This window comes from Narcine bancroftii, chromosome 1, assembly GCF_036971445.1.
Source record: "Narcine bancroftii isolate sNarBan1 chromosome 1, sNarBan1.hap1, whole genome shotgun sequence".
Taxonomy (NCBI): domain Eukaryota; kingdom Metazoa; phylum Chordata; class Chondrichthyes; order Torpediniformes; family Narcinidae; genus Narcine; species Narcine bancroftii.
The window spans coordinates 414,815,977-414,832,140 of record NC_091469.1 but is presented as its reverse complement, the minus strand read 5'-3'; the positions used below and the strand labels follow the sequence as shown (position 1 = coordinate 414,832,140).

At 42.2% G+C, this 16,164-nt stretch overlaps 1 protein-coding gene across 13 annotated transcripts in view; it reads right to left on the bottom strand.

The window, feature by feature from the left end:
• The window catches only part of LOC138751556 (retinoic acid receptor beta), a 942,630-nt gene that overhangs the window by 13,417 nt on the left and 913,049 nt on the right, over positions 1-16,164 (bottom strand). For all 13 annotated transcript variants that reach the window (XM_069913985.1, XM_069913986.1, XM_069913984.1 and 10 more), the window contains one exon: positions 4,876-5,080. In XM_069913985.1, coding sequence (XP_069770086.1) covers positions 4,876-5,080 — 205 coding nt within the window. The remainder of the gene's footprint in view (positions 1-4,875; positions 5,081-16,164) is intronic.

Below are 16,164 nucleotides of genomic sequence, written 5' to 3'. Positions count from 1 at the left end.
CAATTAAAAGTGAAAGTAGTCCTTTTCCTTTGGGTTCAGAAATGTGTGGTTGTTCCAGTGCCTGTTAGCACGATCAAAAGGAATTGACGAAGGTAAGGTGGTAGATGTGCTGTATATGGATTTTAGTAAGGCGTTTAACATCCATGGTCGATTCTGCAGGGATCTGTCCTGGGTCCCTACTCTTTGCGATTTTTATAAATGACCTGGACAAAGAAGTAGAGGGATGGTTCAGTAAGTTTGCAGATGATCTGAAGATTGGAAGTCTAGGGATAATGTTGAAGGTTGTTGTAGATTGCAAAAGGATATAGACAGGGTGTAGAGTTGGGCAGAAAAGTAACAGACGGAGTTCAATGTGGAAAAGTATGAAGGTCAAACTTGAAGGTGAAGTACATAGTTAATGACAGGATTCTTAACAGTATGGAAGAACAGTGTGGGGTACAAATCCATAGATCTCGCTGTGGTGGTACACCACTGGCCTACTGCAGGGGGAAAGCTCTGTACCTGCAGAAGAGCATGGGGACAAGACAACACCTGGCCAGCTGTCAATCAGCCGACCTGAATGGACCAAGCCCCACCCGGTCGGGTGTCAATCACCCTCAGGGATATAAGCCTGAGCTGGCCCTTTCGAAGTCACTCTCAAAGCTTACAGCAGCACAATCTCACAGCTAGCTTTGTGGAAGTTTACGTCGAATAAAGCCTGTTGTACAGTCTTTGATTTTGTGTGTTTGCTTCTGACCGACAGTGCACCACAACGCAAGGTGACTGCGCAGGTTGGTAGGGTAGTTAAGAAGGATTATGGTATGCTGGCCTTCATTATTTGGGGGATTGAGTTCAGGAGTCATGAGGTAATGGTGCAAGCTGCATAAAACTCTGGTTAGACCACACTTGGAATATTGTGTTCAGTTTATAGGAAGGATGTGGAAATTTTGAAGAGGGTGCAAAGGAGATTTACCAGAATGTTGATTGGATTCAAGAATATATCTTATGAGGCAAGGTTAACAGAGCTAGGGCTTTCCTCTTTGGAATGAAGAAGGATGAGAGGTGACTTAATGGAGGCCTATATGATTATGAGGGGCATAGATAGAGTGGACAGTCAGAGCGTTTTTACAAGGATGACAGTACCAACTACCAGAGAACATCTGCTTAAGGTGAGGGGAGCAAAGTTCAGGGGAGATGTCTGGAATGCATTGCTATGGATGGTTGTGGAAGCTGGAACATTGGGGACATTTAGAGTATTTTAAAGAGACAACCACATGGTTGCAAAAAAAAGGGTTATGGATGTGAGGTAGAGAAGGGTTAGATGTTGTGGAGTAGGTTTGCAGAAGTCAGCAGAATATTGTGGTCCGTGGGGCCTGTACCATGCTGTAATATTTTATGTTTCATTGAAAATGTTGCAAACTCTGCTTGAACCTCAATCTCTAATTTAACATATAATGAGTCCCTTGTACTTGACATAATTCCTAAAAATGCAGCTAGTGATGGGTAGGGCTTTGCCTGAGCATATTCTTTGCTTTTGATAGGTAGAGCCTGGAGCTTAAGTTGTGCAAATGCTGTCTGCTGATGGATGACCTGATGTTGCACTTCATTGTGAGATTTATCCTATGGAAAGTTAAAAGTTGAACATTTCCCTCAATTTGTTTTTTTTATGCAATGGAGCTTTACCTTTGCCTCAGGAACAGGAGGTGAGCAGATTTCTAGAGAGGTTACAGCATGAGAAGGCTAATTCCACCAATGTAAAAAATGGCTAAAAGTGAAGCTAATTTATAATAACTAATTAATTTTAATAAAGCTACAGTTATCCACTTTAAATTTCCAAACCCTGTAATCCACACACCTTGATGCATGTTTAGCCCACTGCACTACTCATTATACACCCATGACTGTGTGGCCAGGCACAATTCCAATGCCATCTACCAGTTTGCTGATGGCACCACAGTTGTCGGCAGAATCACAAATGGCAATGAGGAAGCGTACAGAAGGGAGATAGATCAGCTGGTTGAGTACTGTCATACCAACAACCTTGCGCTCAACATTAACAAAACCAAGGAGATGATTGTGGACTTCAGGAGGAAGTCAAGGGAACACGAACCAGTCCTCATTGAGGACTCAGTAGCGGTGAGGGTCAAGAACTTCAAATTCCTGGGTGTCAACATCTCTAAGGATCTGTCCTGGAGCCTTCATGTTGATGCAATTATGAAGAAGGCCTGCCAGTGGCTATACTTTGTTAGGTGTCTGAGGAGATTCGGTATGTCACCGAAGACTCTCATAAACTTCTACAGGTGTACCGTGGAGAATATTCTGGCTGGTTGCATCACTGACTAATATGGAGGTGCCAATTCAGGACAAGAATAAACTCCAGAGGATTGTTAACTCAGCCTGTGACATCACAAGCACCAGACTTCACTCCATCGAGGACATCTACATAAGGCGGTGTCTTAAAAAAGCAGCCTCTATCCTCAAGGACCTCCACCACCCAGTTTGCTACCATCGAAAAAAAGGTACAGGAGCCTAAAGATGAGCACTCAATGGCACAAAGACAACTTTTTCTCTGCTACCTTCAGATTCCTGAATGATCAAATAACCAAAGACTCTGGCTTACTTTTTTGTGCACTTTTTAAAAAAATTATTGTGTAAGGTAGTTTATATGAATGATGTTGCTGCAAAACACCAAATTTCATGACTTGTTCATGAAAATAAATTCTGATTCTTATTCTAATGCCATTAATATAAAGTAGAAATATCTAAAGCTTTGAAGGCCTTTCCATGAGGTAGTAACTACAATAATGACTTGCAGAGAGTTGAATATGAATGATGGTCAAATGACTTGAATGAGAATGTGGAGGGGTGGGTCAGTAAGTTTGCAAATGACACATTGGTTGGAGGTGTTGTGGATACTGTAAATGGTTATTGTATGCTACAATGGGATATAGGCAGGATGCAGAGTTGGCTGGAGAAGTGGCAAATGGAGTTTAACCCCAGAAAATGTGAAGTGATATTTTGGAAGATTGAACATGAAGACAGAGCACAAGATTAATGGCAGAATTCTTAGTCGTGATAGATCTCGGGGTTCAATCCATTGATCCCTCAGATTTTCCACAAGGTAGTTACAAAGGCATATATGGTGTGTTGGGCTTCATTAGTTGGGGGATGGACTGCAAAAGCTGTGAAGTAATGTTATAGCTCTATAAAACTCTGTTAGACTGCATTTTGGTACAATATTGTGTTCAGTTCTGGTCACCTCATTATCAGAAGAATGTGGACACTTCAGAGAGGATGCAGAGGAGATTTACCAGCATGTTGCCTAGATTAGAGAATATATCTTATGATGCTAGGTTGAGCGATCTAAGGCTTTTCTATTTGGAGCATCATTCTGTTTGGATGATGAGAAGCAATATAAGATTATGAGAGGCATAAACAGGGTGGACCGTCAGCAGTGTTTTTCTAGGGCGACAATGGCCAATATCAGAAGACATCTGTTTAAGGTGAGTGGAGGAAAGTTTAGGGAAGACAGTTGGTAGATTGTTGACATATAGACTGGTGGGTGCCTGGAAGGCAGTAGTTGAGTGTGATTTGAATAGAGCATTCTCGGATAAGGATTGGGACACAACTCCTCATTTGATTAATGAGTCTTCATTTTGTGCACCACATTGTTTGTTGCAATTTAAGGTGGTGCATAGAATACATATGTCTAAAGTTAAATTATCTTGTTTTTTTTTATCCTGATATGCATCCATTATGTGATAAGTGTAAATTTTTTCAACCTTCCTTGCTTCATATGTTTTGGGAGTGTCCAAACTTAGAACATTTTTGGAAAGATATTTTCCAAACTTTACCAACGATTCTTAAGACAAATTAGAATCGTGCCCTTTGATTGCTTTATTTGATTTTTCTCTAGAAGAGGATATATCTCTGTTCTCAACCCAGAAGAGAATCCTAGCCTTCACTTCATTGATATCTAGTTGAGCAATTTTGATGAAGTGGAAAGATAATGTTTCACCCACTCACATTCAATGGTTGCATGATATCATGTCTTATTTAAATTTGGAAAAAAATAGATATAATATTAAAGATGTAAAGTCTGAATTTGATAAGAAGTGGGGCCCATTCATAGATTATTATCATAATCTGAGGATTTAAGTGGGTGGATGCTCCGGGGATTCCCTGTCTGGTGTCTGGAGCTGTTATTAGATTCATATTTACAATATATATAGATAACCTTGTTTAGAGGGAGGGGATAGATTAGTAGGGACAAAAAAATTCCTAATTTTTCCCAAATTACTATTAAGATAAACAAGTTAAGGTGGGGGGGAGGGGGGTTAACTACAGATTACAGAAAAACATGATTACATCAGAGAAGTATAAAATATCTTATATAAGGGAATGTACATGTATTATTTGTACAATTTTTATGTTAATATTATTTTCGGACATAGTACGAGTTATAATTTAAGTGTTTAATTATTATAATGATAGAATTTGATGTCCCGAATGAAATAATCTATGTAATAATTATGGTTTTGCTTCTTATTTACAATTGATATGTGTTATGTATATGATATGATTTGATTTATGTTATCATTAGTAAACCTTGTGTAAAGGGTTTTTTTTTAACTCAATAAAAATATTTTAAAAAGAAAGGAATGGAGTGGTTGATGCTCATGCAGTAGAGGCATTTAAAAGTCTCTTGGATAGACATCCCGTAAAAAAAATGGGAGGTCATGGACTGTAAAGTAAGGAAGGGTGAGATAGATTATGGAATAGGTTAACATTGGTCAGCCAGCATCATGGGACAAAGGCCCTGGACAGTGCTGTACTGTTCTAGGTTTGAGACAAGTTACAGAAGTCAATATCTTACCATGAATTGTATACACTTACCCCCACAGATCAGGCAGATGCCACTAAGGAGGCCAGTTTCTGTGTCATCCATTTCAAGTGGCAGGAGCTGGTTGGCAAACGTAAAGACAAGGTCTGTCAGGGGCCCAAAACCCGCATTGTGCATCTGAGTCCTGTTCAATGTAAGGCCATCGGAGAAGGTCATTGTGTCTTGCTCTGGTGTATATCGGGTGCAGATCCGGAGAATCTGTTAGTGTAAAATAAGAAATAAATATTTAGCATGTTGCACCTTATGTAAATGCAAAATTAGAAATCAGACAATAGTTCCCCAGTGCCATAGGCAGTGAAATAGGAAGTCGGGCATGCAGCATTTTAGGGATCCAAATGATTCAAGTGGGTATCATCATTGCTCTTGCTTTCGGTTGTGACTTCAACCTCTCTGGGAAACAATTCGCATCTCCGGTCCCATTTCGGAAAGAAATAACCAATTTACTTTTGGAGCTAGAATAAGACTGTCATTGTAATGCGTTTTAGATGTTATCTCCAGGGGGTAACAAATTCAGCTTGTAACTTGGCAAACTGAGACCAGACTGGCTGAGCCTAAAGAACATACCATCTGGCCAGCCAATTTTGGGTAGTGTAGAAATGCATATTAGAAACTCTACTCTGCAACTACAGTAGAATTACATACATGCAAAACAACAGAAGCATGTTCCTATGAAAAGCGCTGTGCACTCCACAACTAAATGATCAGATTATAAACTTGCAGTTCAGCCATATTCAGTTCTTAAATATCTAAGCCGCGGAGGAAGATGAGGTTCCTTAATGATGATGGAATCCAGTATGTTCTCTATAAGGGCAGCATGGTTAGCGTAGTGGTTAGTGCAATGCTGTTACAGCGCCAGCGACCCGGACTTGAGTTCAAATCCCATGCTGTCTGTAAGGAGTTTGTTCATTCTCCCCATGTCTGCGTTGATTTTCCTCAGGGGCTCCAATTTCTTCCCACCATTCAAAATGTACCAGGGTTGTAAGTCAATTGGGTGTAATTGGGCGGCACGGGCTCGTGGGTTGAAAGGGCCTGTTACCGTGCTGTATGTCTAAATTTAAAAATCGTCACCTACAATCACACACTACTTTGACTTTAAAATATTTCACTAATCCTTTGTTAGAAGCTGTGTCAAGGTTCTATCTTTTCTTTTCCCCACTTAAGTGGAAGGACCTCGCACACAGACAATATGGGCTTATCACGATTTCACATGGATAAATAGGGATGGGTGATAAATGCTGCATTTTTCAATGTTATCTTCATACATGATGAAAGAAATACATTTCAGTCATCCAGGTAGTCTCCTACGATTTGAAATGCTATCAGTGACTGCTGTAAAATATATTTTTGTGACCAGAGTCATAGGGAAATTGCACATTAGGGGAGTGATGTCTTAGTCTATTAAATAGGATCATAGGGCCACAGGTTTGCCACTGATATTCCTGTGCATGGTCTATTAATTCTATTCAATTGAATCAGTTACGTGCACATTGGTGAATCAGGTAGTGTTGCTGCCTCACAGTTCAAAAGCATGAGTTCAATCCCATCTTTAGTTAGTGTTCCTGTGAAGTTTGCATGTTCTTCATGTGGTTGCATAACTTTCCTCCTATTTCCCAAAGAAGTGCTAGTAGGTAAATAAGGGGAAAGATATGCAACCACATGAAGATGGGCATATGTAACATGGAAATAACTGGGGGAAAGTGATTGATTGTGGGTCTATGGAAATATAGTATTAAACAAGTTGACAATGGAAACATGAAGTGATGCCAACCTTGTACTCTGGATTTATTGAGCTGGTCAAAAGATGCATGGGGTGGCACAATTAGTGCAATGGTTAGCACACTATTACAGCACTAGCGACCCAGGTTCGAATCCAGTGCTGTCTGTAAGGTGCTTGTATGTTCTCCCTGTGTCTGTGTGGGTTTCTCCGGGTGCTCCGGTTTTTGCCAACCCTCCAAAAATGTAGATTAATTGGTGTATTTGAGTGGCATGGTCTTTTGGGCCAGAAGGGCCTGTTACCATGCTGTAACTCTAAATGTATGCTTTTAGGTCCCAATGGCATTCTGTAATTGTTGGTAAAATATTATTTAAACACAAAGCACTAAGTATGTGCCATACAGACCCTGCTCCAATGCATGGCCATTATTGGAAAGATATTTTTATGCTCATAATCAAAGCCCATAGTAAATCCAATTGTCACCACAATGGTAGGAAGTGTGCTGCAATATACACAGAGGTTCTGGGTACTACTGGATGAAACAATGCTCAATATATTCCCAAAATATATTTTGGGAATCTGGACTCAATACTGAGAAACCTATGACAAATCAAGCAATACAATTTCATCAGAATTGTTTACTAAATTGTACAGTCTTAAACACTGAATTAATGTTGAGCCTATTAATATAAGTAATTTGTGAAACTGTATAAATGGAGCCTGTCTACATATTTTTGCTGACATTTTTGCACCTCATAACCTCATCAACAAGGTAGCAGTGAGACAGTTCTTTACAATCCGACTGCAAAATAAGTGTTGTTAACACTAAGTGAGAGTGAAATGAATTCTTTCTTTGTGGACTGAGTCATCATGTTTCAATAAATTTAAGACTCATGCAACAAGTATACAATTTCCTTTTTTAATTTTTATGCAAATTTACTGAGTATTAAACGGAGCTGCTCAGATCTATAGGGGCTTCATTGAATCATCCACTATCTCCACAGATCCTATTTTTGAAATGTTTGTATTCACAGTAGAGACTATTAGATTCAGAATCAGGACTTTATTTTTACTGCTAAATATATCATCGTATGATTGTGTGACCTGGGTCAAAACAATGAAAACCTTCATTGTATGTATTGGATACTCACATGTCCTCAGAGACAATGTTCCCATTGGTTTGGTAAAAAGTGGTGGGATCAGAACAATTTAAAATAGTATATCATTTAATTTTCCATGTTGTATAATAGTGAACAAAATATATACTTCACAGTATTTCAATCTAATCTCCACAGCCACATGTCCTTCTTGGCTTCTTGTCTCCACCACCATCTTGTTCTCTGCTGAGTTTCTTCAGCATGTTTGTGTTTTCCACTTGATCCAAGCATCTGCAGACTTCCTTGTTTAACACTAATCTCCACTAACTTGTGAAATAGGTCAATGCCAATTAATGCAGTAAAAACTATCACCATTGAAACAATTTGTGGGGGGGGGGGAGGGGGTAGGAGAAGGATCCTAATGAAAGGATTTGCTGCCTCCATCATTTCCCTTTCTAATCTGTTTCATACTTTGGGAAACTATTCCAGCATTAACTCCCACTTCCTGACACAAAATCAAGCAATAACTGAGTGGAAACTATGCATTGGTAACCTTGCCATCTCACTACTCATCCATCTTCATGTACCTTGTACTTAGTGGTGGATGAGACACAGTTCTGAATAGGATTGGACAATTACAAAATCATGCGAATTACAGAAACACAATTTTAACAGCCTGCAGGGCAAAGGGTCAACTCTGGACTCCCTACATGGTACAGTCTGGAGAAAGAGTAAAAATCCTTACCTTCAGCCAACAAAAACAGTTTATTACCCTGACTTTTTAAACTATCATATAGTGTTGCAATCTGCAAAAGTTTGGATGAAAATGAGAAGGTACAGGACGATCAACACCTAGGGAAACATGTTCCTCTTTCCCATATTGTTTTAGTGGAGTTCCTGTACTGGGATATATCGGACAACATAGAAAGAAGCAGGATAAATCCCCTCCAGCAAATTATAGCTCAATCAATTGACTCGCATTCATCACCAGTCCTGAGGTGTGGTACGTTCTTACTGGTGGCCTAATAATTGGGGTCAGGTCTGGACTCTACCACTCTGACAGGGCCACTTCACTCCAGGCTTCATCATGGCTAAACATGACACAAAGAGCTGAATTCCAGAGGCAAAGTAAGAGTGACTGCCCTTGACATCAAGGTACAATTTGAGTGAGTGAGGCATTGGGGGCTGGATACTTATTTATCATGGAATGAAACACAAGAATGAATATTTTGGGCAGCGTGGTTAGCGTACTGGTTAACCTTTACAGCACCAATAATCAGGATCGGGGTTTGAATCCTGCGCTGTCTGTAAGGAATTTGTACGCTCTCCCTGTGTCTGTGTATTTTCCCTGGGAGCTCCAGTTTCCTTCCATCATTTAAAAACATACTGGGGGTGTAAGTCAATTGGCTGTAATTGGACAGCAAGGGTTCGAGGGCTGAAATGGCCTGTTACTGTGCTGTATGGCTAAAATTTTTTAAAATTAAAATTAAATTTGAAAAATATCCAGGTTGTTTGCATTGATTAGAATAATTGACTGAGCCCTTGCTGGGATGAAGAATGATATAATTTTGCTTGCAACACCTGCTTTGGAGAACTGTGCATCACTGACAATCTTGTTCATAGTGAAACTTTGGACTGGGGCAAGTAAGATGGGACCCTTACTTAACTTTTATATCATGACACGTCCCAGATCACACTCCATTCCCTACCACATTCCAATGGTACTGATACAATAAGGAACTAAAACCCCACATTTTAAATAAAGACTACAGAGTTAGTAGGTTCATGGGTTTCATGGGTATATTTAAGGGGCGCAGCTCATGAGCCACAAGGGCGCCTTATGGTGCAGTATCTTTTTTTTAAAAGTATTGTTTGCAAACAAAATATATATTTTCATAGATTATAAAACAGAGCCTTGTGTGGAGTGAACTGGGATTCACTAGAAGTGTGGTATACTAATTGCTGGTCCCGCCTCCTCCCCCGGGGCCCCGTATATAAACCTGGTTTCCTGCCTAAACCAGAACCCCCACCCCCCCCCCCCGAAGCCTGGTCGTGAACCCTACCTGTGTTGTAAGCTAATAAAAGCATTAGTTCTCCCTCCAGTCGAGTGTGAGCTTTTATCTACGCTATAATTTTATTAGCTTACAAACAAGGATAAAGGCGTTACTCAAGTCTAGTATGCTGTTAATAGACCCCGAGTCCCCCGACACAGCTGAGGAGTTCGCATATTGGCTAGACTGCTTCCAGGCTTACCTGAATGCGACCAGGGATGTCTTCCATACAAACAATATGTCAGCACTCATCTCAAGGGTAGGGACAAAAGGGTATGCAGTCGTCCAAACCTGCCCGACGTACAAGACTGCCATTGAGGCGCTGAAGGCCTGCTACGTGAAGGCCCAGAATGAGATCCTAGCAAGGCACTGGCTCGCCCTATGCCACCAATGGCCCGGAGAGTCGATTGATGACTACCAGCTGGATCTGCAGATGCTGGCTAAGAAGTGCAGGTATGAGGCCATTTTGGGCTGCATCTGGGAAGATGAACAGATACAGGATACCCTAGTTGCAGGGGTCCACTCGAGGTATGTAAGGCAGCGACTGCTCGAGTCTAGAAGGAAGGACCTCGCTAGCAACGTCGAGCTGGCCAAATCACTGGAACAGACCAGCCTCGAGAACGAAGGCCTGGAGGCCAGTGAACTCGCGGTCTTGGGTGAGCACCTCCAAGGACCAGCTGCTCCGGCTACGGTGGCCCCTGCTCTAACGGCTGCTGCTTCCCGAGCCCGGGAATGCTTTTTCTGTGGCAAGGGACAGTACCCTCGTGCCCACTGCCCGGCCAAAGACTCTGTGTGCTCCAGCTGTGGGAAGAAGGGACATTGGGCGAGGGTCTGCCGCACGAAGGAAGATCCAGGGAAGTCCATGGCCTGTACCGCTCCTGGATCCGATTCCAGCCCCAGGTCGTCTACAGAAATGGCACAAAAAGGCTCGACGGCCATCTTACAGCAGCCTGATTTTTACTTCAGCACAATCATCGTCAGAGGAAGAAGAAGGAGGACGGTTACCTTGCTGCGCCACATGGTTGGCGCCATCTTACCTGCACAGGTCAACTCAGGATGGAGGGGACCACTCGAGGGAAGAACATGGTGTCTCCAGCGACCTGGCATTGCTGGTCCTCAACCAAAACAGACCTCACCAGGTCAGCAACTCAATGGTGACGGTGAAGGTAAACGGACATTTGACCAAGTGCCTGATTGACACAGGTTCCACAGAAAGTTTCATAGATTCACAGACTGTGCAAAAACATAACTTAAAAATGTACCCCTCTAATTACTGAATCTTCCTAGCATCCCAGTACCATTCGGTGCGGGTACAGAAATATTGTATAGTTCATCTGTCGTTTGAAGGGGGGAATTTTGTAAATTTCACATGTACATTTTAGATGAATTGTGTTCTCTAGTATCGTTGAGTCTGGATTTCCTGAGTCACCTTAAAAGCGTTACCTTGGAGTTTTCTGGTTCCCTTCCCCCGATAACGGTTCAGAATGGAGGGCCCTCAAAACCAGAACCCACGCAGCCTCTCCATGCTAAACATCGACTCCCCCGCTTCTGTTCCCAAACCTGTCTGTCAACTGTAAGCCCATCGCCACCAAGAGCAGGAGGTACAATGCAGCAGACAGGGTCTTCATAAAGATGGAGACCCAGTTCCTGCTGGAGGAGGGGATCATCGAATCAAGCACCAGCCCGTGGAGAGCGCAGGTGGTGGTGGTTAAGTGGGAAAACAAGTCCAGGTTAGTGATTGACTAAAGGCAAACAATTAACAGATACACACTCCTGGACACATATCCCCTCCCTCGCATTTCGGATATCTATTTGACCATCGACCCGAAATCTGGCTATTACCAGCTGCCAATCTGTTCCGAGGACCGGCTGTACACAGCATTTGAGGCTAATGGTCGACTCTATCAGTTCCGGCGGGTCCCTTACGATATTACCAATGGAGTGTCTATTTTCCAGTGGCAGATGGACAGGATGGTGGACGAGTAGGGTTGAAGGCTACCTTGACAATGTCACCATCTGTGGCCACACCGTGGAAGACCATGATGCCAATCTCCAGAGTTTTTTTCCACGTGGCAAGAGCCCTGAATCTCACCTACAATTCTGACAAATATGTATTCAGGACTACATGACTGGCCATCCTTGGCTACGTGGTGAGAATGGCATCATTGGCCTTGATCCTGATAGGATGCGCCTCCTGTTAGAGCTTTCTCTCCCAGGAACCACAAAGGCTTTGAGGAGATGCCTGGGGTTTTTCTCATATTATGCCCAGTCGGTCCCTCAATATGCCGACAAGATTCGTCCCCTCTTAAAGGCCACCATTTTCCCCCTTTCGGCCGAAGCCCAGATGGCTTTTAATTACCTCCGAAGTTGCATTGCAAAAGCCGCTGTGCATGTGGTAGATGAGAATGTACCTTTCCAAGTGAAAAGTGACGCTTTGGACGTAGCCCTGGCTGCTACTCTCAATCAGTCGAGTGTGAGCTTTTATCTACGCTACAGTGTGTGGTGAAGGGGTTTAGATTTAAGTTGCAGACTGAGTAGGTGTTATCTGAAAGTCAGAGGGGACATTATCCTGGCTAACACCTCACCCTTACCCAACAACTAAAACATACGATCTGGTCATATTTTGCTGTTTCTGGTATCTTGCTGTAAGAAAAATGATAGCTGTATTTCTCAATTTAAAATAATTACACTTACTGAAAAGTATTTTAGAACAACATGAAGGAGTCATGAAAAGTGCTTATAAATGTGACATTCTTCTCTTCTTTGAAGATGTATTTTTATTTCAGGTTCAAAGACCTAATAATATGAATGATAGAATTTCACTACCATGGAAATATTTTATAATTACAGAAAAGAATTTAATTGAGGGACTTGAAACCTTTTTGTGGAACCCAAATATCGATGTTTGTCAACTCTTTCAATTACAATTTATTTCAATGTTTACATTACTGTAGATCTAGTTTGGATCCTATAATAGGACAAGGTGATTCCGCCTTTCCAATGTATTTGGTGAAATAATGTTTGATCCACATGCTTTGGTTCAAATTGCTTTTACAACTTTGATGAGCAAAATTCAATTGATTTTTGATATAAACTCCTTTCTTGAACTGGCATCTATTAATTGTTGAGGGAGGAAGTTCCAGAAACTCCAGCAGACTTAGCTTGAAGAAGAATTTCCCAACTTCTCTTCTGAATGTTCTAGTTCTAAGTTTCACATGTCACTAGTGTCATTTAATGTCATTTAAAATAGTGTCTCCAACACTAGTTATATCATGAGACAGTTCATCTACCTTAATAGAAAAAATCTATCTGGGAAATGATGACATTCAAAGGGACATGCTATAAAGATAGAGTAGGCAATTAAGAAGAGGATTTGTAAAATAATTTAGGATTTGGTACATCCATATCTGGGGCATCGTATACAACTTTTAAAAAGATCTACTTGCTATAGAGGGAGTGCAGTGAAGATTTACCAAATTAATTTCTGGAAAAAGAATGAGTAGCAAACGGAAAATAAATGAGTTTACAAAAGTGAGAGGTAATGTTATTGAACATTTTTACAACATTTTTAGAGGGCCCAAAAGGGGTAGGTATGCGAAGTATGATGACTGAGGAATCTTAGACTGTGGGTTACAATCTCAAGATAAGGGGAATGAAATGAGGAGAAATTCCTTCCCTCAGAGAATGATGAATCTATGGAATGCATTACTTCATCAGACTGTGGAGGCTCGGTCATTGAGTTTATTCAAAACAGAGATTGCAAGATTTCTATATATCAGACAAATCAAGGGATAAGGGAATCATGCAGGAAAACAGTGTTTGATGTGAATAAAACAGGATCTAATTGAATACGCCGTTTAGTTACTCCTGTTTTCATGTAAAAGATCAGTACTGTTTACAAGCCTCATCACTGCAATTTTGTGTATGATGAAAAAATGTACATTGCACAACATTTGATGATAATGTGCTTTCTCAGTGGCCTCTTTGTGTGCTTACATGTCATGCAGGCAGAAGACTTGCACCTATTTTCTGGAAGTGTAGTCTTGGGGTACATTGTAGCTGAGGTTGTTCACATACAGTTTTTATGAAATCCATCACTTTGTCCTCAAAAATGCTGCCTCGGGTGTTAGAATTTCAAGGCCAATAACTCTGAATGTGCACCATGTCAAGTTTTGTCAAAAACTAAAGCTGGTTATTTTTGCTTCTCTTTTTTGTTTTGTGCCACTTGGTCTGCAGTGTTTTTCTCAATTTCCTTCCTTTGGTGGGGACATTAGACATATTTGACTACAGGTGTTTATTTCTAGCTAACTTTAACTCCTGCATGAAAATATATTGACTTAGATGAAACAATAAAGGTGCTAGAAATAAACATCTACAGCAATTGTGTCTCTTTGAGAGTGAGCCCTGATTCATCTCTCCCTTACCATTAAGATGTTATATGTGGATTGTGGAGGAGCTCATAGCCTCCCTGTCTGGAACATTGTGGATTATGAAGGACCATTTAACTTCCCTGTCTGAAACCTATTTGGAAGTTGCACTCAGTGCCAATCAAGGTTAGACTCCAGTCACCCATTAGTGCACACCTTACCATTGGTTCATTTAAATGATTCAGTGTCACCATTGGCCAGATGCCCAGCTCAGAACGGTATAAAACATCGATGCATACCATATTTTTTCTTTTACATCTTGGTCCAAGCCCCAGACATCGCTCCACGCCAAGTTGTGGAGGAGTCGCGGGTAAGATGTGCACTGCATTTAAGTGTAGCACTGTGATAAATCAGTGCTTGCAGAGCCGCACCCCCGTTGGTACAGGGAATTAGGAGTGTGTTTGAAAGTCCCTGTCTGTGAAGTGTGTACACATGCAGGAATGTGTAGAAGATAGGTGACCACTGGTATCAGAGTTCAACGTGGGTCCAATGTGAATGTTATTTAGTAGTAGAGTAATTATCGTTTGACATCTTCGCCTGTTTGTCTCCTGTGTGTTCAATAAAGTTTGATTGTAACACTTGTGTCCAGACTTGTCTCTCTGTGAACCCAGCAAACCTGATGCTTTCCAAACATGACAATTGGTGTTGCAAGCAGGGTTCAAAGAGTTTCATCTGAACACATGTGGAGTACTACCACTTAGGAGATTGTGCTGAGGAGTGTGTGCATGGGTGTCCTGTGGAGTGCATGTGTTATCATGTACCTGCTCACCAAAGGGGGTAGGAGGAGGCAACCCATAGCTAGTGAAGGAAAAATGGATTTGGAATATAAAATCCCCAGGTGGACCAATGACTGCCAGGGGTTCAGCCATTTGGCAGCGTGGCTGGTAACCCATGCCATACCGGTCAACTGTATCGACAGGCTGGACCCCGACGGAGAAAAGGTTTTGAACCACGTGGCATCCCTCCTTGAGAAATTGGGATTTCCAGAGACTGAGGGGAGTCAACGAGGGGCCCTTTGGCTTATGGTCTCCTGAAACACTAACATGAAATTGCAGGAGAATTAGGCCAACAGGGTGCACAGAAAGATTGGGAGATAGAATCCTAGCAGTATCACTGTTGTACACTACAGGAGGGAGTGCAGACTGCCTGCGTGCAAGCAACCAATCTAGAAATGAAAGTCATGGAGGCAGCTTCCAAGCTGATTGAAATGCAGCAGCTGCAAGCAGCTCCCTGGTCTGGCTGGCAGCTTCACCCAAGCAAAGTCCGAGCCATTGTCCAGTGGGGGGAGGGGATCGACATGTGGCTGGGGGATGGGTATGTGTAGATGGACGGTGATGACCATGAGGAAACTGAGTCCTATGAAAAATATCCTCCCCCCCAGCATGCCCGAGCCTTTGCGAGCCCAATCTGAGGCCACACAGTCCCAGGCCTGCCATGATGGCACCACGCTGACCCTCCAAAATGGAGAGGTAGCCAAATATGGAGAGACCTTGGCTGGACACGTATATGGTCACTGTGAAATTGCAGAGTCCTGGGACTATTCTGCCAAGGAGCTAACCGGACAAGGGAACCAATACGACTAGTAGCCAGGTGAAAACCTAGCTGTGGGATGAGGGAGGCCCCAACTTCCTTCTCTCTCATCAGGAAGTGAGGACTGTGGACAAAAGATGATTGGCAGTGCACCCAGGCACTGCCAGAAGGGGACAATAATGGCCACACTCCAGGCCAGGTTCTCTGTCCTCCTAGAATGGGGCCTGCACAGCTGACCACAGTGACATGTCGTTGGTAAGGGGACAATAGTTGTTCAGGAGTGGGCACTGGTCATGGGTATCTACAAGGGCATCTGCGAGCACCACTTCCCAGGGAGCATGAAGGTGATTGATGCCTTGGGCTATTTAGTCACTATCGCACACCCCAACCTTTGAGGGGTGGTCTTGGCCCTCATGGCACTGACGACCAGGAAAATCAAGTGTGAAGCCATTACCCTCCTGGA